We start from the raw sequence: 21,122 nt of genomic DNA, 5'->3' as shown, positions 1-21,122 counted from the left end.
TATGATTAAAATATTTACATCTTATGCTACCTGAAATCCATATAAATGAATGTATGTATTATTACATAGATTTTTTTTATATATACCCTCTTTATTATAAACCTTACATTTCACCTACATCAAACAACACCATTGGCCAAACCCGGATGTTTAGGACATACCTAGAACATGGAAAAGAAGTTCAACATGGGATCTTACACATTTGACTTTGGATTTTATAAATATTGTGAAAATTATACATCATTATTGAAACAGTTCCAACAGTCCTGACACACTTTTTATTAGCTCCATTGGTATCCTCCTTATCTGTATTCTTTGCTTGCTTATTGTAGGGTATCGCATCTCCTGGGAAGAGTTCAACCGCACCAACACACGAGTCACACACTACCTGCCCAACCTGACACAGGAGTACCGGGTCACCGGCCTGACCGCCCTCACCACCTACACCATCCAGGTAGCTGCTATGACCTCCAAGGGCCAGGGCCAGCTCTCCTCCTCCACCATATCCTCTGGCGTGCCACCAGGTCAGCCCTAACTCCCATAAACAGCAATAAGCATATGTGTGACCTCATACACTATATGGCCAAAGGTTTGTGGACACATGACCATATGTAGTTCTTCCACAAGCTGTTTTCATAAAGTTAGCAGAGCACAATTGTATAGGATGTCTTTGTATGCTGTAGCATTATAATTTCCCTAGACTGGAACGAAGAGGCCCAAACCTGTTCCAGCATGACAATGCTCCTGTGCACAAAGGGAGCGCCATGAAGACATGGTTTGCCAAGCTTGGAGTGGAAGAACTTGAGTGGCCTGCACAGAGACCTGACCTCAACCCCACTGAACACTTTTGGGATGCCGACTTCGTTCTAGACCATTCCAGTGCCCAACCTCTCTAATGCTCTTATGGCTGAATGAACACAAATCCCCACAGCCTCCCTCCAAAATCTAGTGAAAAGCCTTCCCAGAAGAGTGGAGGTTATTATAACAGCAAAGGGGGACCAAATTTGGAATGGGATGTTCAACAAGCACATACAAGTGTTATGGTCAGGTGTTCACACACATTTGCCCATATAGTGTATTTGTATGGCTTTTGTTAAACAAATGAGGGTTTTTTTTCTTAAGCAATATCCCCATGATTGGTTTGTTGTGGGTGCTCATTTTTAAATACCAGACTGTTCTACTTTTTTTTCTCTGTTCTTGCAGAAATGCCTGGGCCACCGACCAATATCGCCATCTCCAATATTGGCCCACGTTCCGTGGCCCTGCAATTTAAACCTGGTTACGATGGCAAGACCTCCATCTCCCGCTGGATAGTGGAGGCCCAGGTAATAATATTGGTGCTCTTGATGTCACACATGGAGTTTTTTTTCTCAACACAGCAGAGCACTTCCAGTTTTCCAGTGAAGTGCCTTTTTTATCTTTTGACCAATTAGGTCAAGAAAAACAAACATGGAGGACAAAGTGGTGGTGCACATTTAGCCTTAGTGAATATGAGGAGATTTATGACATGCTGAAGTGAAAATATTTCATTGCCAATATTCCAGTGTTGCAATATACATATAACTATAAATAACCTTTTGGGAAATTCCCCAAAAAGGTTTTATTATTATGGGAAATTCACTGGTATGCAATGTGACCGTCCAACTTGAAATGGCTTCATACAGTAAAGTCACTCAAGCAGCTCCTTTTCCATTGATTTCTTCCTCTAAAGCTACAGCAAAGACAAACAACCAATCTTTATTAAAACTTATGGTAATAATAAAATGAATCTAGAATCTATCAACCTAGGCTAGTTAGTTAGTATATTTTAACAGCATATTTTCTGTAAAATAAATGAATTATTTATTTTTTTAAATAAAAAGCTTAGTGTGAAAGTACCTGTGATGAATCTGCCTGTGTGTCTGTACATTAGCTCAATACAGAGTGAATATGAAATCGTCTGTTTCTTTATTCCATTCTCTCTCGAACAGATCGGAGTAATAGGGGAAAATGAAGAGTGGGTCATGGTCCATCAACTGACTAACGAGCCTGATGCACGTTCTCTCATAGTAGAGGGTCTCAACCCATACACCTTCTACAGGTACACTCACTTCTACCTGAACCACCTGCACACACCAGCTTCTCCTGCTTACTGACTGCTCATTGAACTGTATTTTAGGTTCCGAATGCGTCAAGTAAATATAGTGGGCACAAGTCCTCCAAGCCAACCCTCTAGGAAAATCCAGACCTTGCAGGCACCACCAGATATTGCGCCTGCCAACGTCACTCTCCGCACAGCCAGTGAAACCAGCCTCTGGCTGCGATGGGTGGTAAGTGAACATCTGAAGAATTAGCCATGTCTGACTGTGCTTGCTCTATTCTCTATTCAGTAGATACACGCACTCTGGTCTTCTACAAATATTTTAAAATATTAAATATATATTATGCCTTAAAATGCACAATATATGTCCAATATTTGCCAACGATCTCAGTTGTGTATGTGCAAAGATCATTTTTAGATATTCATATTTTTAAAACTTTAATTTTACCTTGTAACTTTCAGACAAAAATGACATGCATGTAGTCTCAGTTATGTGAATGTGATTCTAAAAAATGTTCAGCTATAAAATGTGATGTTTGACACATAAGAGTAATGTGTTGTAGCCCCTGCCAGAGTGGGAGTACAACGGTAATCCAGAGCTGGTGGGCTACAGGGTGCAGTACTCTCGGGCTGGTTTGAAAGGTGGAGTCCTGTCCCACATCATCTCTGACAGGCTAGAGAGAGAGTTTACCATCGAGGACCTGGAGGAGTGGACTGAGTACGAAGTACGCGTGCAGGCCATCAATGGCATTGGGGCGGGACCATGGAGTCAACCCGTTCACGCCAGAACTAGAGAGTCAGGTGAGAGAGCCTTTACTTCTTTCCTCTTTCTCCTATAATTTATATAATATGGGTTGTTAGTAAATGTGAACACTTTTGAACACTTGGTGGCTTTTACGCACTATAAAAAATTAAATCATAGAAAAAAAAACTCAAATATGGGCAAATGTGTCTAATAATTTTCACTATGAGATTATTTTATGAGGTTTTTTGTATATTTGTGTTCATTTCTAGCTTGATTTTTTTTTCTTACATAAAGCATTTCTAGAAAGAAACAATTATAGAGTAATCAAAAGCTTGATATGAGTAGAAATGTCTATGAACAGGCTTAATAAATGTATGTTTCATCTCATAATGAAAATAGATTTAGATTAGATACATTTGCCTATGTACAAAATATTTACCCTTGCTAAGATACTGTATTATTATATGCAGTGTTGCTCCATTATATTTTAACAGAAATATTAAGCTGCAGTGTGCCATCATTGTTAATATGGCTTTTGGTTGCAGTGCCTTCTAGTGGACCAGCCAATGTCTCTGCCTTTGCCACGACCTCCAGCAGTATCCTGGTCCGGTGGGGTGAGGTGCCAGAAGCTGACCGTAATGGACTCATACTGGGCTACAAGGCACTGCAGATGTTAATCACTCCTTGTATTTTTAATCATTTTTAAGGACAAGGCTGCCTGTCAAGGAAAGTGTATGAGAGTCTCTGCTCTATCTCTTATAGGTAGCATACAGAGAGAAAGACTCTGATTCGGCACTCCGCTTCTGGATGGTGGAGGGGAACACCAGCCACAGTGTCCAACTGACCGGTCTAGACAAGTATGTCCTGTACGAGATCCAGGTTCTCAGCTTCACACGCATAGGAGACGGCACACCCAGCTCACCTCCACTCCTGGAGCGCACACTGGATGATGGTAGAACACTATTCTAGACTCTAGATATACTTGCCTTCATGGGAAAATTGCTTTGTGCTGTAATCTTGCTGTAACTTTGCTGTAACTCACTGAGTTATTGCTTGCAGTTCCTGGGCCTCCAGTAGGAATCCTTTTTCCTGAGGTCAGAACCACTTCGGTGCGACTCATCTGGCAGCCCCCTGCTCAGCCCAACGGCATTATCCTTGGTGAGTTTCTATCTATGATGATCAAAAACCAATAATTCTCGTTCCCATGTGTTGTTTTCGGACTTGTGCGACTGTCCTCTTGATCATATGATTTATATCTCTTTTAGCTTATCAGATCACTTACCGGCGAAACTCCTCCAACACCAATTCGGCCATAGTGGACGTGCTCAGCCCCAGTGCACGGCAGTATACAGCTAGCGGACTGAAACCGGAGAGTTTTTATGTGTTCCGCCTAACAGCCCAGACCAGAAACGGCTGGGGAGAAGCTGCTGAGGCCCTGGTGGTCACCACGGAGAAGAGAGGTGCACAAGGCAGACTTATTGAATGATTAAATTAGAGCTATCAAAGAATTAAAATAGCTCACAGCTCCAGGGTTCCCAGCTCGTTCCAAGTTATGCAGCTGCTCTGCATGATCACATGAGTTCCCTCTGGTTTCCTCCCACCTCTCAAAAACCTGCCAGTAGGTGGATTGGCTGTGTTCATGTATTTGTGCGTTGTGCCCTGTGATGGACTAGCATCTCATCCAGGATCGGCCATAAGTGTCCGCCAGCATTCAGTGCAACTCTGACCAAGATAAAGCCATTATTGAAAAGCAATTAAAGTTTGGGTTTTTTTTTTACATTATAAAACCAAGCTAGTCTTTGTTTAAATCATTTTGAACGTTCTTCATCATTTAATCCTAGCAAGTTTAAGCATTTTTGCACAAGAATATTTTTTACAAGAATTTGCAATTTTATAATAATTTACAATTATTATTAATATATTAACTTTGACAGCCATAATTTAAAAACATCCATCTTACATAAACACACATTAGTCAAGTCAAGTCAAACTTTATTTATCGAACACAATTAAACACAACAAAAGTTTACCCAAAGTGCATTATAATAAGAAATATAGTATCCAGAGACAATGGCAACAAAGACAACAATAACAACAGTACAATTACATTAATCAAAAGCTAAAGAATAAAAATAAGTCCTAAGATTAACTTTAAAAGCACTCAATGTTGGAGAGGCCCTGGAGTTAAAATGTAGACCTAAGTGCATCAACAGAAAAAGCCTGATCTCTATTAGATTTACAACGTGAACAAGGAAAAGTGTCTTGTACACAAATAGAAGAATCTTAAAATCAACTCTACATTTAATGCAAATGCAATGAGGCAAGAACAGGAACCATCAACAACTGAGATAATAATGATAATGAGTCTTTGTTGGTCACATACACATTACAACACAGTGAAATTCTTTTCTTCACATACCCCAGCATGTTAGGAAGTTGGGGTCAGAGCACAGGTTCAGCCATGATACAGCGCCCCTGGAGCAGAGAGAGTTAAGGGGCTTTGCTCAAGGGGTGGTAGTGCTGGGGCTTGAATCCCCGACCTTCTGATCATTAACCCATAGCCTTAACTGCTAGCCACCACTGCCCAGATAGAGATAGACTGGATTGAGGGACATACAGGGAATTACACTATTCCAACCAAGATTAAATGAGTACATGGATCACAATTTCAAGGTCCTTACAAGAAAAGCAGTGTTTTAATTTTGCAGTAGATCTAAGTTGGCAAAATCTACTCTTTACAACAGCATCAATTTGCTTATCAAATTGGAGCGGGGGATCAAAACAAACACCAAGATTGTTTTTTGAATAACTATACAAATTGTTACTTAGGGAGCCTAACTGATTTTTAAGTGAATTGTTAGATACATGAGAGCCTAGCAAGAGAACCTCTTGTTTTATTTTCATTTAATTGTAGAAAGTTATTTACTATCCAAGTCCTGATTTCAGCTAAACATGGAAAAAGATGGTCAAATGAACAAATATCGTCTGGTTTGATCGGAAGGTAAAGTTAGGAAAAGGTCAGCATAACAATGATATATAATGTTATATATATTTTTTGAAATATGGAACTCAGAGGAAGCATTTAAAGGGAAAACAAAAGAGGGCCCAGAATGGAACCCTGTGGAAAGCCCCAAGAAATGGGTGCAGGTGATGAGGAAAAGGACCCTATGCTAATGGAAAAAGTCTGACCCTTTAAATAAGAAGTAAACAGTAATACATTACATATTTCATTGTTATCCATGATATTCCTGCAAATAATCATTATATTAACCCTTTCCTTCTCAGCTCACCCCCAGCCCCCGAGTCGCCCCGTAGTGCCTCAGGAGGACGTGCAGGCTCGTAGCGTGCTGCTGTCATGGGAACCAGGCAGTGATGGTCTGTCTCCAGTGCGCTACTACACCGTGCAGTACAAAGAGCTTCCCAGCGTCAACTGGATCGTCTATTCAGCATCAGTCAACCATGAGGCCAACTCCTATATAGTGGATAAGTAAGTCAGCACTCTAACATCACTAGTCTAGTGCTGTCAACAGACATGTTAGTGTTGAGAAACCTGACCAGAACTTTTGTGCTTTTTACAGACTCAAACCTTTCACTTCATACCAGTTCCGTGTTAAGGCTACTAATGACATAGGAGACAGTGAGTACAGTGAGGAAAGCGAGGCTATCACCACTCTGCAGGATGGTAAGGCCAGCTCACTCTTTCTGAGTCAGATCTGTAAATAAAAATCCGAAACTGAAGTAGCTAGACGTCATTAGTGCCAGTGCACTTTCTGGAATTGTCGAAAGAATATCTGATGCGCTGGATGTGGTGTGTGAGAACATTTTCTTCTGTTAACGGAAAAATCCACCTTGCATATCAATATTTATCATCAACTGTGCACAAGAATTATTTTGTCAATGAATTCTGAGTTTGTTGCTTTAAATTTCATCAATAAATTGGTCTGTTTTCACTTTGGCTAATGATTTACTACATTACCCACAATGCCATTCATCTATCTGCTGATTGTGGTACCAGTTGGACTTCATTCCTTCTGAAGAGGGCCATACAGCAGCGCTTTAATCCTTTAGTCTTTCATTTAGTTATCAAATGAAACCTGAAGGTTATCCCTTAAGATTGTTAATTTTTTTTCTCTTATTAAAAATCATTTAAACTATACAGGAAGTGTCTTCCTGTGATGTCAGCATGGCACACCACTATAAATTTCTCCAATGAATAATGAAACTACAGCACCAACCTAAAACTGCTAAGCACATTACAAATATTTTTGGCATAATGATATTTACTCTGTTCCTTTAATGCTTCAGACCCATGAGTGTTCAGTTGCAGTTCAGGAGCTATTTTATGTTTATTTTCTCACAGCCCCAGACAAAGCTCCCACAATCATCTCCGTCACACCACACACTACCACCTCGGTGCTGCTCCGCTGGAAGGTAATGCTCCGACTGCTTCTGTTCACTGTTATTTTGGGAATCGCACTACTAACAATCATGTCACTAAAGGACTTGATAATCAGACCTGATGATCTGTCTAATCCGCAGACCCCCTCTGAGGAGCAGATCAACGGCATCCTGCTGGGGTTTCGGATTCGCTACAGAGAGCTCCACTATGATCGCTTGCGCACTTTCACTGTCCGCACCGTCAACAACCCAATGGCTAGCTGGGCTGAGCTCACGGGTGAGTCATAATTTAACCCAGCAGGATGAAATTGCTTCTCAAGTCTTTGAGTGAGAGAGATGCAGTTTGGTAAATGGTCTGCACTTATATAGCACTTTTTTTAACCTTAGCGGTTCTACAAAGCACTTTACACTGTTTCCCATACACTCCACACCAATGGTAGCAGAGCTGCCATGCAAGGCACTAACTTGCCATTGGGAGCAACTTGGGGTTCAGCATCTTGCCCAAGGACACTTCGGCATGTGGAGTCTTGTGGAAGATAGACAGATAGATAGGTAGATAGATAGACAGATAGATAGATCATTAGATAGATAGATAGATAGATAGATAGATAGATAGATCATTAGATAGATAGATAGACAGATAGATAGATCATTAGATAGATAGATAGATCATTAGATAGATAGATAGATAGATAGATAGATAGATAGATCATTAGATAGATAGATAGATAGATCATTAGATAGATAGATAGATAGATAGATAGATCGATCATTAGATAGATAGACAGATAGATAGGCAGATAGATAGATTGACAGCTAGATAGATCATTAGATAGATAGATACTGTAGATAGATAGACAGACACACAGATAGATAGATAGACAGATAGATAAATAGAACATATAGTTTGTCTTGCTTCCTGATGCATTGTTCACCCTATATAGTTATATAGTTAGACATAAATATGTGTAGTGGCCTGGGAAAACCCATTCCATGGCTAATTTTTGAAATTATGTAGTAGTTCTAGTAGTTGAAACGCGAAAAAGGAGAAAATTGCGTTTTAAAAAACACGTAACTCTACATTTATACTCTCATCTACTGTACTTATGGAAAACCAAAATTACCTCCAAAGTTTAAAGAATTGTAAATTGCAAATTTACAACAGGAAATAAGTTCTCACTTTGATTATCAGCATCATCCACATCAGCCTCTGTATCATCACCTGAAGTAAGAGCCACTCATACCGTTTGAACATGAGCCTCATCATCGTTTCTTCACGGGAATGAACACTGAAATAACCACTGATTCATTCAGTCTTCTCTATTCCTTTGGTGAATTTCTTGTTATTGATTAAAAACTTTGTCAGCCGTCATCTGTACCGAATGTAAAAGCTCTCTTCTCTGTATTGACAATGATGTGACTGCAAAAAATTTTTAAAAATTCCTTATAATCATTGCATGAGGAAAGCACATTCAGCTAGCAAGGTTTTTAGACATTTTTAGGCAGACTGATGGTTTCACCACTGTGCATATTAAATGGTCTCCTTACCGGACTTTCTAAATATAAACATTTCCGTGTTAATTTGCTAAATTGTATGCAGATTTTCTTGTCAAAGAGAGATGTCAAAGTATATGACTGGCAGAAAATGTTCAAATGTTAAGAACCAAACATCTTAGTTATAGATTTTTGAGAATTTAGCTACAGCGACAAGTTTTCCCAGACCGCCACACGTATAGGCTAGATTTCAGTTTAGTTTTCAGTTTTACTGTCTGTGTGAGTGATGTACTGAGTAACAATTCTGCCATTTTCTTTAGACCCAAATCAACACACAGTGAATAAAAATGTCTTATTTAGTGTTTAAACTATTCTTTCATTCCGTTAAATTATTTAGTCAGTTTGAAATGCAGTGTAAGGCTGAAGGGTAACCTGCATGCTGCACCTGAGGCCCAGGAGATGCTGGACTGTTTAATACTTAAGTGCCTCTCTCACGCAATTATACCGAAAGATGTGTACCACAGAGTACTGTGATGAATAATAATAATAAAAAAAAGTAGAATCTTTTCCTCACAAACATCTTTGCTGGTTTTGTGTGCAATCCTAGGCTTGGCACTGCTTTGTCTCATTAACAGGCAAGTAGTCAAAGCTGTTCCATGGCTCAAGGCGTTGTGTTTGTTTCCGAGGTTGGACTGCAGCCACTACACAAGCTTGTGCCAATAAGCTGCTTTTACAGCTCCCAGCTTTTCACTAATACACTAATCCAAATTCTTCCCTCTTCTCCTCTCTGTGTTTCACCTTCTCTCTACTTGGCCTGCTTTTCCTGGTTTGACCTTCTCTGCTCCTGCCATTCTCAGCTCCCTACAGTATCAGGAACCTGAGTGAATCGTCACTCACCCAATATGAACTTGGCAGTAAGTCTCAAGACTGTCCGTCCGTCTCTCTGCGCTTTCATCAGCATTTCTACACAATTCTTTCATCCCACGTTTTTCCCCCGAATCCTAAAAACGATTCAGATACTCTCCTCCCTCATTTCAGTTTCCACTTTGTGGTTTCTCACCTCACTGCTATGCCCTGAGCTCAGTATTATAAGGTTCTTTCTGGCACTTAGGTAGAACAAATTTTCCTCACTGTGGGCTTAATTCTCTTGTGGTGTTTTTATTTTGTATTTTTTTGTAAAATATTTAAAATGATTAAAAGTTCTATCTCTAAACCCACAGATAAATTAGTTGTTACGTGGTTCTACCTGCTAGCCAGTCATCCAGGATGAAAATCGGATGAACACAAAATGGTCTGCCTTGACCAATTGATATCCATGTTTTATTTACATGCTGACAGAAAAGACTCGAAGCCTCAGTATGGCAAGTTGCAGGACAAAGTAACTTTTAGCTGTAGATCTGCTGCATGTGTTCCTTGAGAGTAATCAAAAGTAAGTGTTCAGTACAGGTTCAAAATGCTCGCTGGGTTTACAATATATAAATATTCTGGCACATTAGAAAATCTTGAGCACAGCAGACGGTTCATATTGTGACTAACATCACTTAACATTAGCATTATATATTACTGACTATGCATGCAATGTGCTTAATAAACTGAACTTTCTGCTGCAAATGAGTCTGGGGTTCAGATGGCGGACGTGTAAGACGTGTTTTCATTGACTCAGAATTTGAGCTTGTACATTTGAAGTAAACTTAAAGTGTGAGCTAACGTGAGCTGTTTTGCTAGATGGAATGTTATGCAGCTGGGAAGCTGGCAAAAGTAAATGAATATGAATTAGAAATATTTGAATTCTATTATATGTAAAGTGTCACATTAAAGTTTTTTCTGTGTTGTATTTAATACATTTTTGCTGATGTATTTATTTGTTTTGAACTTGCTAGAGGTAAGCATTTTAGTTTGAAATTGAGATTTTAAAAATGAGAGCGCTAAATACAGTTGAGGTTTTCCCTCCATCCATCCATCCATACCGCTTATCCTGCACAAGGACACTACACACAATTTAGAGATGCCAGTCAGCCTATAGCGCATGTCTTTGGACTGGGGGAGGAAACCGGAGTGTCCAGAGGAAACCCCCGAAGCACAGGGAGAACATGCAAGCTCGTGCCCACAGGGTGGAGGCAGGATTCAAGCCCCCAACCCCGGAGGTGTGAGGCAAACATGCTAACCACTAAGCCACCGTATCATGTCTCCCCCCCAAAATTAACATTTTGAAATTTGCGTTAAATTTGTTATAAATGTCAAAACCTTTCATTTCAAATGTTATGTTTTTAAAGGCAAATCTTCCCACTAGCAAGTTCTTAGAAAAGCGTCAATTTATTAAATATGCCACAGAACAAATATTTTTTTATTTAGTACGACGTGTATGTTCAGATAATTTGTCAGTTCTAAGCTCCATAGAACGCCAAAGCTTTGATGCCTCATATCTTAAAACAGCTCTTCACCCAGATGGAACCTTATAATACTTAAGGTCACAATGTGTCAACACTAAAAGGTTTCTTCTACAATATTAAAGGTGTGTTTTTACATGTGTTTGCTTTTTCCATTGCAGATCTGAGTAAACACAAGCGCTATGAGATCAGACTGAGTGTGTACAATGCCGTCGGGGAGGGGCCCATCAGCACACCACAGGAAGTGTTTGTAGGAGAGGCAGGTGAGTGTCTCTCACTCCAGACCAGAACTTCAACCTTATCACCACTACAGGAATGAATATCCACTTCACTTCGGAGCTATTTTTATTCACTATGCCAGTGCTGAGTTTAATACTCATTTTTGTATTCGCTAGTTCCCACTGCTCCACCTCAGAACGTCGCTGTTCAATCTTCCACTGCAACCCAGCTCGATGTCACTTGGGATCCTCCACCGCTGGAAGCTCAGAATGGAGACATCCAAGGCTACAAGGTGGTTGCAACATTTATTTCAGCTGCAGAATTTTATGACCTTGCAAGCGCTTCATTTAATAATGTTTTTTCCTCAGGAGCTCTCTTAAGAGAAAATGATGTCCTTGCAACCAGTTCATTTAACATCTTTCCCTCAGCAACCCTTTTTACACGTTCGGCATTTGTCCTTAAAGCTGTGCTTCAAATGAGCTGATTTGAAATTAGATGTCTCTATTGCTTTACAAATTGCACATTATAATAGAATGTAATAGATCTTTATCCTAGTTTTGTGGTAGTGTGAAGGTTGAATCTATTACCTTCTGTGTGGATTGTTTTTGTTTTTCAGTTGGTTTTTTTTGGGGGGGGGGGGGGTTTAATCCACTTTATTTTTTCCCTTTTTTCCTTTTGTGTGCCTGATTATATTACAAAAGAGTCATGCCATGACAGCCGGTTGTGATATTAGATAGGAGGCTTAAACATAATAGCTATCAATAGCTCAATAATAAAACTATTAGAGTTTAGCAATGCATTAAATCATGAGGTCTCACTGATGCAATAATTAGAAGGATGCGAGGCAAGCTATTACACACACATTTAAAGACAAACAGACAGCTGCATTCGTGATTTCCAATTTCTTTAAGAGTTTTAAGCTCGTAATTTTTGTTCTTATGTTGGTTACTAATCATTAAAACAAATTAAAAGTGGTAATTGGGCTTCTTCTGCAAACTTCAGATTACACCTCTACCTTCATCTGTCTTCATCTGAACCTTGAGACCTAATGGCCCTATATATCCACTTTCCTTGCACAGATCTATTACTGGGAGTTCCAGCTACAGAACGAGACGGAGAGACTGCGGACACTCTTCTTGCCTGAGCTGGGGGTGAAGCTGAAGAACCTGACAGGCTACACCACTTACATGATTAGTGTGGCCGCCTTCAATGCAGCCGGGGATGGCCCACGCTCTCCGCCCACCAGAGGGCGCACTCAGCAAGCAGGTACACCACTGTTGCAGAAATCGCTGCCACCCACTGCCCGTCTAACCACCAGTTTGACTCTGGGGAAAATGTCAATCTTTCTGTGCCCACATTCTTCCCAGAGTTTCCTGCTGTTTAGATTGTAGGTTTTCAATACAAGAGGTCACATTTTACTGAATGCACAACAGCTATGATATTGAAGGCCATGAGGGAAATGTCATCCTTAGGTTCTTTTTGGGTGTTTTTTAATGAGATTTGACAGTTTCAGGGTGGCTTTTGGCATATTTCGATGTGAAGGCTACAGAGAAGGAAGCATATGACAGCGTGATAGTGGGAATTTGATCATTTGGGCAGCATGTGGTGTGGGTCTTGGCAGGACCATACAATAGGAGCTGTGTTCTTGCTTCCCCATGCTCTCCACTAGGGTCTCAGCAGAAAAAGAACTTTTAAAAAAATAATAAAATTCCTCTAGCCATTTCCTCTCCCTCAAAGACTTTGACAGTGTACTTGGGAGGTGACGGCAGGAACTGATTCTAGGCCTTCATGCAGTTGAGATCCTGGGACATCAGCCAGTACAAGCTTCTCTATTTCTTTTTCTAAAAGAAACTGGTATTGCTAAAATATTAGCCTGAGACAAGAAAGAAAATGATACACTTCTATAACAAATGTGAAAGTAGTTTTAAACTTTTAAGCCTTGCTCATTGAAGTCATTAGCAAATGCACAAGTCCTCTGCTTGCATAAACCAAAAAACACTGAAAGCATCAACTAAGATGCACTAATTCCATTTCCTCCATTGAATTTGATCTTGAGTGTACTTAGCTTGGGTTTTCATGAAGACTGTCATGTTCTGTTTGTGCAAAAAAAAATCAATACGGTAATGATTTCTCTATCTGTGGCTGTGTGTGCGTTTATTTGTTCCTTCACAGCCCCTAGTGCCCCTAGCTTTATCCACTTCAGTGAGCTTACCACTTCTTCTGTCAACATGTCCTGGGGTGAGCCCAAACATCCCAATGGCATAATTGAGGGCTACCGCCTGATCTATGAGCCCTGCACACCCATCGATGGTGAGAAACTCAAACCTGTTTCCTGAGATATATTACACTTGATATACAGAGAATGTAGGCTTGATTTACACTTTGTTTTATTCACTAAAGCCCTTTCTCAAAATCAGTCCAAGCTGTTGTTCTCTTCTGTGAAGGAAAAGCATGTAATAGATGGCATACTTTAGTTAATACTTGCCGTCTGCACCATGTCATGGCATGGCATCAATCGAGCCATGTTTTAAACACATGTTAGGGAATAGATGCCTGGGTAATTATGTGATGAATTAGAGAATTCAAGCCTAGGATCATGGTTTATTAAGAGCTTCAGAGCATTTGGGGTCTAGGAAAGAGACCGTTGTGAAGCTTTACTGTTTACACAGGGTCATTCTCTAAACTGCATATATGTGCTGTATGTGAGCTCTTTTTCTCTCGCTTTTGCATGTATCTAGATTTGTAGTGTCTCCTTTACAGATTCCTCTCCTCACACTCCAGGTGTCAGTAAAGTTGTTACAGTGGATGTAAAAGGCAGCGCGCCCCTATGGATGAAAATTAAAGACCTGGCTGACGGGGTGACCTACAACTTCCGCATCCGTGCCAAAACCCTGACCTACGGGCCGGAGGTGGAGGCCAACATCACCACAGGGCCAGGAGAAGGTCCAGTTGTCTGAGTTGTCTTTATTCTGTTTTAGATCGTGTCACATTTTATAAGTGCTATTCCCAGTCTCTTACCATTGTTGTTGTTGTTGTTGTTGTGTGCAGGTGCTCCTGGGCCTCCAGGTGAACCATTCATTTCACGGTATGGCACGGCACTCACACTCCATTGGACAAGCGGTGACCCTGGCAGAGCGCCCATCACACGATACGTCATAGAAGCCAGGCCATCTGGTATGTCCTAAAATAAACAGAGAAGTGGACTAAGATTCAGAATGTATTTCAAAACAAAGTCTCTGACACTAGGACCCATATGTACCCTGCAAAATGAATAGTGCTGTATCCTTCACGCACTCAAAACATTAAATGAAATTGCAAAAAAAGGGCCAAATATATAGTATTAGATTAAACTATGTGAGATTAATTGTAGACCCTTTGAAACCCTAACACTGATTTCTTATTCTTTACTAAATACTGTAATAATACAGAATAAATGTTCATGCTTAGACAAGAATAAATGATCAAAACCATAGAATTGAATCATGTTGCAATTCATGTGTCTAGAAAGTCATAATGCTCAGCTTTGAATTAACCGGAAACCTGATCATGTTCTTTGTTTCTGGTGCTTAAGCTAAGAAGGCTTTGTACTTTTGTTTGCTAATACCTCACCACACAAAACACATTGTGGCCCCTTTCATCTGCTGAAAGTAAATATATTTAATATGGGTAATGGAGTATTTTCATTTCAAAGCTATTCTTTGAAAAAGCTACAAGACTGATGTGTTTCCTCCCACCTCCCAAAAACATGCCAGTATATGGACGAATTATTTTAATTTAACTCACAAGTGAGAAGTTGGATTAACAGTGCTGTGAAAAAGTATTTGCCACATCCTGATTTCTTCTGGTTTTGTATATATCTCATAATAAATAGCTTTAGATTTTCAAATGAAATACAACATAAAACAAAGGCAACCTGGGTAAACACTCAATATAGTTTTATTTTATTTTTTTATTGAAGCAAAAAAAAAGTTACCCAACATCTATCACCCATGTGAAAAACTAATTGCCCCCTTAAGCTTAAAATCTGGTTGTGCCACCTTTAGCAGCAATAACTACAACCAAACACTTCTGATAACTGGAGATCAGTCCTTCACGGCACTGTGGTGGATTTTTTTCCCCACTCTTCTTTACAGAACTGCTGGAAGGTTTTTAAGCATGAACTGCCCATTTAAGGTCCTGCCACAGCATCTCAGTTGGTTCAAACATCGGTTCAGACTTTGACAAGGCCATTCGAAAATTTCATTTTGTATTTTTGAGCCATTCAGACGTGAATTTACTCCTATCCTTTGCATGATTGTCTTGCTGCATAATCCACTTGAGATTGAGTTTCAACTTATAGAATGAAGACCGGACATTCTCCTTTAGGATTTTCTGGTAAAGAGCAGAATTCATGTTTCCCTCAATTACTGCAAGTTGCCCAGGCCCTGAAGCAGCAAAGCATCCCCACACCATCACACTACCACCACCAGACTGTAGGTATGATGTTGTTATTGTGGAATTCTGTGTTTGGTTTACGCCAGATGTAACGGGACACCTGTCTTCCAAACAGTTCCACTTTGGTCTCAATCCACAGAACAGTCTCCCAAAAGGTTGGAGGATCATCAAGGTGTGTTTTGTTGTTCTGGGTGAGCAGTGGTTTTCACCTCACCATTCTTCCATGGATGGCATTTTTGCCCAGTGTCTTTCTGATAGTGGAGTCACGAAGAGTCACCTTTATTGATACAGGAGAGGCCTGTAGTTCATTTGATGTTGTCCTTGGGTCTTTTGTGACTTCCTGGATGAGTAGTTGTTATGCTCTTCAAGGAATTTTGGAAGGTCAGTCACTTCTGGGAAGGTTCACTACTGTGCGCTTCCACAGTAGTTTTTCCATTTGGAGATAATGGCTCTCGCTGTGGTTCTTTGGAGTCCCAGAGCCTTTGAAATAGCTTTGTAACCCTTCCCAGACTGATGTATTTTAATCACCTTCTTCCTCAACATTTCTGGAATTTCTTTCACCTTTGGCATAGTGCATTACTGTTTAAGACTTTTTAACCAACTTCATGCTGTAGAAAAAGTTCTATTTAAGTATTGATTTGATTGAACAGGGTTTGCAATAATCAAGCCTGGTTGCGTCTAGTCCAGCTGACACCCATTAGTAATGCAGTTTCAAACATTTCAAAGATTCAGAGATTTTCAAAACAGTGAACTCTAGGGTCAGTGTTATAGATTTAACCAACTAATGTGTCTGTATGTTGATTGATCTAAAATCAAATGTGACTATATTCTCATTTAAAAGTAAAAAAAGAAATTACATTTTCTTTATTGCTGAGAGCGTGAACAACCATGTTGATATGATGTCATATTCTGAACCTTCTCTACGTTCAGAGTAGGAATTCCCAGTTAAGGAATTCCATCAGGTTTTTATATTTTTCTTAGTTTTATTATGTCGGAGGTTGGTAATTTTGAGTTACGAGGTTTAGTCAAACGCAGCGTATATTGCCCCTGTTAATGAGTATGTGTGTGTGTGTGTGTGTGTGTGTGTGTGTGAATGTGTGTGTGTGTGTGTGGTGCTCTGTGATGGACTGGTGTCCCATGCAGAGTATATTCCTACCTCGTGCCCAGTGTTCCCAGGATAGTCTCCGGATCCACCTTAACCCTAACCAGGATAAAGTAGTAACAGATGATGAATTAATGACTATATTTGACTGTAGACTGTAAGTCTACATGTTCAGTGTTTTGCTAACAATGAAAGATCCCAGATTTTAAACAAGTAACACCAGATGCCTTTTAAATTAAACCATACCATCTGAGGTTCTGTATGCTTCTAAAAGAAAAGAGTTAAAGGTTTGATGGAGAAGAAGAACATGCTTGTGGTTGACTTAGTCTTAGGCTGACCTACAGTTTGAGAAGAGGTGTTCTAGTATATAATCTTCTGTTCTGTCCTGTTTTTCTCTACTTTTTTGGAGGATGATCAATAACTTTACACATGTCAATTACCTACAGATGAAGGCTTGTGGGATATCCTTATCAAAGACATCCCCAAAGAGGTGACATCATACACCCTGAATCTGGACATGCTGCGTGAAGGGGTCACCTATGATTTCCGGGTCATTGCGGTCAATGACTACGGATATGGCTCTCCCAGTGCTCCGTCCCCTTCCATTGCTGGTGAGGAAAGTTTGACTACTCTAAACCTTTTTCCCCAAACTGTATAATGTTTCTTTACAAAGTCTGTCAATGTGGTATTATTTCTTGAATTTCCAGCTCAGAAAGCTTCCCCCTTTTATGAGGAGTGGTGGTTTCTGGTGGTGATAGCACTCGTAGGCCTGATCTTCATCCTCCTGCTTGTGTTTATCCTCATCATCCGTGGGCAGAGTAAAAAGTACACCAAGAAGACTGATTCAGGTACAACAGGAAGCAAATCAGCATTCTCGTCAAAATGGATGTATTCTATATGGTGCGAGTGTCCAATCTTACCTGGCAAGAGCCGGTGGAGCTGCAGCCACTGGCTCCTGATTGGTTGGAATGAAAACCTGCAGCCACACCGGTTCTTTGTGGATAAGATTGGGACTGTTGCTGTAGGGTTTGGGAATGTGATGTGAAACTGCTGTGATCTACTGGGTTACAATCAGTTACGATGCTTTAAAAAAACATGACTAGCTAGCTTTATCTACGGGTCAGTCCATCTCAAGTAATCCCAAAATTGTAAAGTTGGTTGCCTGACCTTTTTTAATTTTCCAAATTACCTTGTAATGTGCTCTAGAGATCTGTTTTTATTCCAAGGGGCTAGGACCAACCTGAGCCGAGATATTGAGGTTTCCGTACACAGTTGTATAAGTAAAATTTTATTTGAAAATAAACTATAGATTCAATTTCTTTTCAAATTTGGGGTCATCACTGTAATAACATTGAAAAACATGATTTACTGTTGTCTTAGGTGGAGATAAAAGAGGGATGCGCTAAAGTCTCTCTTGTGAAATGGCTTAATTTATCAAATTAATTAATTTAATTTACTAAATGCACATCCATTACTAGTTTTCATGAAAATCATCATTTTCACTCTTTCTCTATCTTTCTCTCTCGCCCACACGATCTTTGTTAGCACAGTTTTATAGTTCTTTATGTTTCTATGATGAAAGCTTTAACAGATTAGCTAAAATAATAGCTAGGAATATTTACTACATTCCTTTACTACCAATGCATTTTTACTTTCTGTAATTACCTTTAATATTCATTCTGCTGTTAGTGTTATGACTATGGAGTAATTTAAGGCCTGTGGAAAATGTAACAGCTGAACCTAAACATTACCCGCCACTAATATTGGCACCCTTGGTAAATATAAGCAAAGAAGGCTGTGAATTGTCTTTAAATTGTCTTTATCATTTAACCTTTTGATCTTTTTTTAAAAAAAATTCACAGAAGTCCTTTGCTCTCATGCATCTCAAACAATTGCAAACAAAACACAGGTTTATCAAAAAAATATCTTTGTTAAATATAGGTGTGTAACATTTATATATCTGAACTATATTTCCATTGATATTTTACTTTTTTTTAGTACAACTGGGTGACTAGGAACAGAAAATTGTTTGACTATGACTTCCTGTTTCACAGGGGTATAAATATGAGGTAACACCCAGGCCAAATTCCCTTAGTCATTCATAACAATGAATGGGGCTGTTTTTCTGCCAGAGGACCTGGACATTTTGTTAGGATGCATGGCATCATGGACTATCAAATATCAACAGATATTAAATGAAAATCTGACTGCCTTTTCCAGAAAGCTTAAAATGGGCCGTTGTTGGATCTTCCAGCAGGACAATGATCCAAAACATACATCAAAATCAACACAAAATGGTTTACTGTTCACAAAATAAAGGTCCAGGCATTATAGGAGAAGACTCAGAGCTGTTATCTTGGCAAAGGGAAGTAGCACAAAGTATTAACTAAAAGGGTGCCAAAAATTGTTGCACACATATATTTATCAAAGTTTTTTAAAAAATAAACCTGTGTTTTGTCTGCAATTGTTTGATATCCATGAGAGCAGAGTATTTTTTTTAAACAAAAGATCAAAGGTTAAACAATAACAACAATATTTACGAAGGGTGCCAATATTAGTGGAAGGCACTGTATTACACAGTAATATATATTACATTATATTGATTGCTTTAACAGATGACAGTTCACCAGTGTGTAATTGAGTCTATAAATCCTGTAACAGCCCATTTGTGACTTCTAAATGGGCTTCTAATTATATGGTTATTTAAATTTTCTAATTTTCTCTCAAATTTTCAAAAGACCTCATGCCACATACAAAAAATAATAATAATAATAAAGAGGAGACGTCTGAAGGTCCTCCTCTGATAAAGCAAAAATTCTTGGTCAAGTTCACCAGACTTCTAATAACACCATATCGAGAAGCCTAGCCTGTTTGCCTCTTTATGGATTATTTTTATATTTCACAAAAGTTACTAAGCTACTGTTTTGTTTTCCTTCTGGAAAAGGTGATACACAACAGCACAAGCTAGTAATAGTGTTACTGAATGTCCGTAATCTTACCCCCTGCCCCACAAGACACAAATCACACTTTATTAGAGGTGCTTTGGAGGCATTTTATTTTACGTTTGCTTTGACCTGAGTTGTTATAGCTGGCAGTAGTCCTAGGCAGATAGTCAGAATAAAATATGAACTGTTCCAACCTGCACTCCATTTTAGCGGCGCAAGGCTATTAGTGAAAATTCCAGCAGGACTGATTTTATTGACGAGCAACTAGGTTCAGCCAGATGTAGAAACTAATTTCCTCTGGTGTATGTATATATATATATATATATATATATATATATATATATATATATATATATATATATATATATGTTGCGTGTATCTTATCAGTAATCACTTCAATTATAGTCGCTTCATGGAAAAACTAACCCATATGGTGTAGGGCATTGTTAGAGTTCCTATACACTTTATCAGGTTAATTTTTCACTTGTGTCAAACTGAAAGAAACTACGCTGTAAAACCACTAGTGAAACTTTCCTTTTGGGGGAGTAAATGTTTTTTCAATATCAACAGTGCAGCCATGAATAGATATTTTGGTGTGCATATAGATGTGATGCAATGAAGCCTGAAGTACAAAGCAATGCATACAAGAACCATAATATATTTATGGTAATATATTTAATATACATAACTCAGTCAATCAGTTCCATAACTTCAAGTCCACCAAAATATGTCCCAACTAGACAGAAAAACTGCACGTAATTATTCCCTGAGCATATTGAATAGAATTCACTTGGGTAACAAATCACTATCTGTAGCCCTCAACGAAAGATATTGATTCTTTTTTAAATTATTTTATTCATATATATATATATATATTGTGTGCCAATATGGATACATGTGTGCACAATTTAACGTGAGTGCAAGATCGAGGTCATAAAATCAATGAGAGTGTGCTATGTAGGCTATTTTGTCCTACTTTTAATTGTTATTAATTAAATACTGCTATGATGTTACAGATAATTTGATGTGCACTCCTGTACAGAAAATGCGCCCACAAAGGATAAGCTGACCAAGCACTTATCTAGTTCCAGCTCACTTTAAGTGTACTTCATTATTTTACTCGCGTACAATTTGGTTCGCAAGATAAGCAATGAATCAGATGCTGTCTGAACCTACAATCTCCACATGGATCAATTGATTAATAGTGTCATAATTGTGTATTTACTATTGCCCTTGAATGGCATTCCATTATCTTTGAGGGTACTTACAGCCTAAATCGTAAACTTCAAGGTGACGCTGTGGTTATCTTGCTCGAGTC

The 21,122-nt window shown here is 39.1% G+C and overlaps 1 protein-coding gene across 1 annotated transcript in view; it reads left to right on the top strand.

Moving 5' to 3' along the window:
• Window positions 1–21,122, top strand: part of sdk2a (sidekick cell adhesion molecule 2a) — a 166,608-nt gene that overhangs the window by 134,608 nt on the left and 10,878 nt on the right. The window contains exons 21-41 of the mRNA XM_053612331.1: window positions 333–524; window positions 1,204–1,325; window positions 1,971–2,080; window positions 2,159–2,309; window positions 2,644–2,881; window positions 3,371–3,486; window positions 3,588–3,777; window positions 3,885–3,983; window positions 4,091–4,285; window positions 6,111–6,312; window positions 6,404–6,507; window positions 7,186–7,256; window positions 7,365–7,500; window positions 11,266–11,367; window positions 11,500–11,615; window positions 12,403–12,589; window positions 13,496–13,633; window positions 14,105–14,266; window positions 14,372–14,497; window positions 17,306–17,470; window positions 17,567–17,707. Coding sequence (XP_053468306.1) covers window positions 333–524; window positions 1,204–1,325; window positions 1,971–2,080; window positions 2,159–2,309; window positions 2,644–2,881; window positions 3,371–3,486; window positions 3,588–3,777; window positions 3,885–3,983; window positions 4,091–4,285; window positions 6,111–6,312; window positions 6,404–6,507; window positions 7,186–7,256; window positions 7,365–7,500; window positions 11,266–11,367; window positions 11,500–11,615; window positions 12,403–12,589; window positions 13,496–13,633; window positions 14,105–14,266; window positions 14,372–14,497; window positions 17,306–17,470; window positions 17,567–17,707 — 3,063 coding nt within the window. The remainder of the gene's footprint in view (window positions 1–332; window positions 525–1,203; window positions 1,326–1,970; window positions 2,081–2,158; window positions 2,310–2,643; window positions 2,882–3,370; window positions 3,487–3,587; window positions 3,778–3,884; window positions 3,984–4,090; window positions 4,286–6,110; window positions 6,313–6,403; window positions 6,508–7,185; window positions 7,257–7,364; window positions 7,501–11,265; window positions 11,368–11,499; window positions 11,616–12,402; window positions 12,590–13,495; window positions 13,634–14,104; window positions 14,267–14,371; window positions 14,498–17,305; window positions 17,471–17,566; window positions 17,708–21,122) is intronic.

This window comes from Ictalurus furcatus, chromosome 2 (genome assembly GCF_023375685.1).
Source record: "Ictalurus furcatus strain D&B chromosome 2, Billie_1.0, whole genome shotgun sequence".
Lineage (NCBI taxonomy): Eukaryota > Metazoa > Chordata > Actinopteri > Siluriformes > Ictaluridae > Ictalurus > Ictalurus furcatus.
The sequence above is the reverse complement of the archived record's forward strand: the minus strand, read 5'-3'. Positions and strand labels throughout refer to the sequence as shown.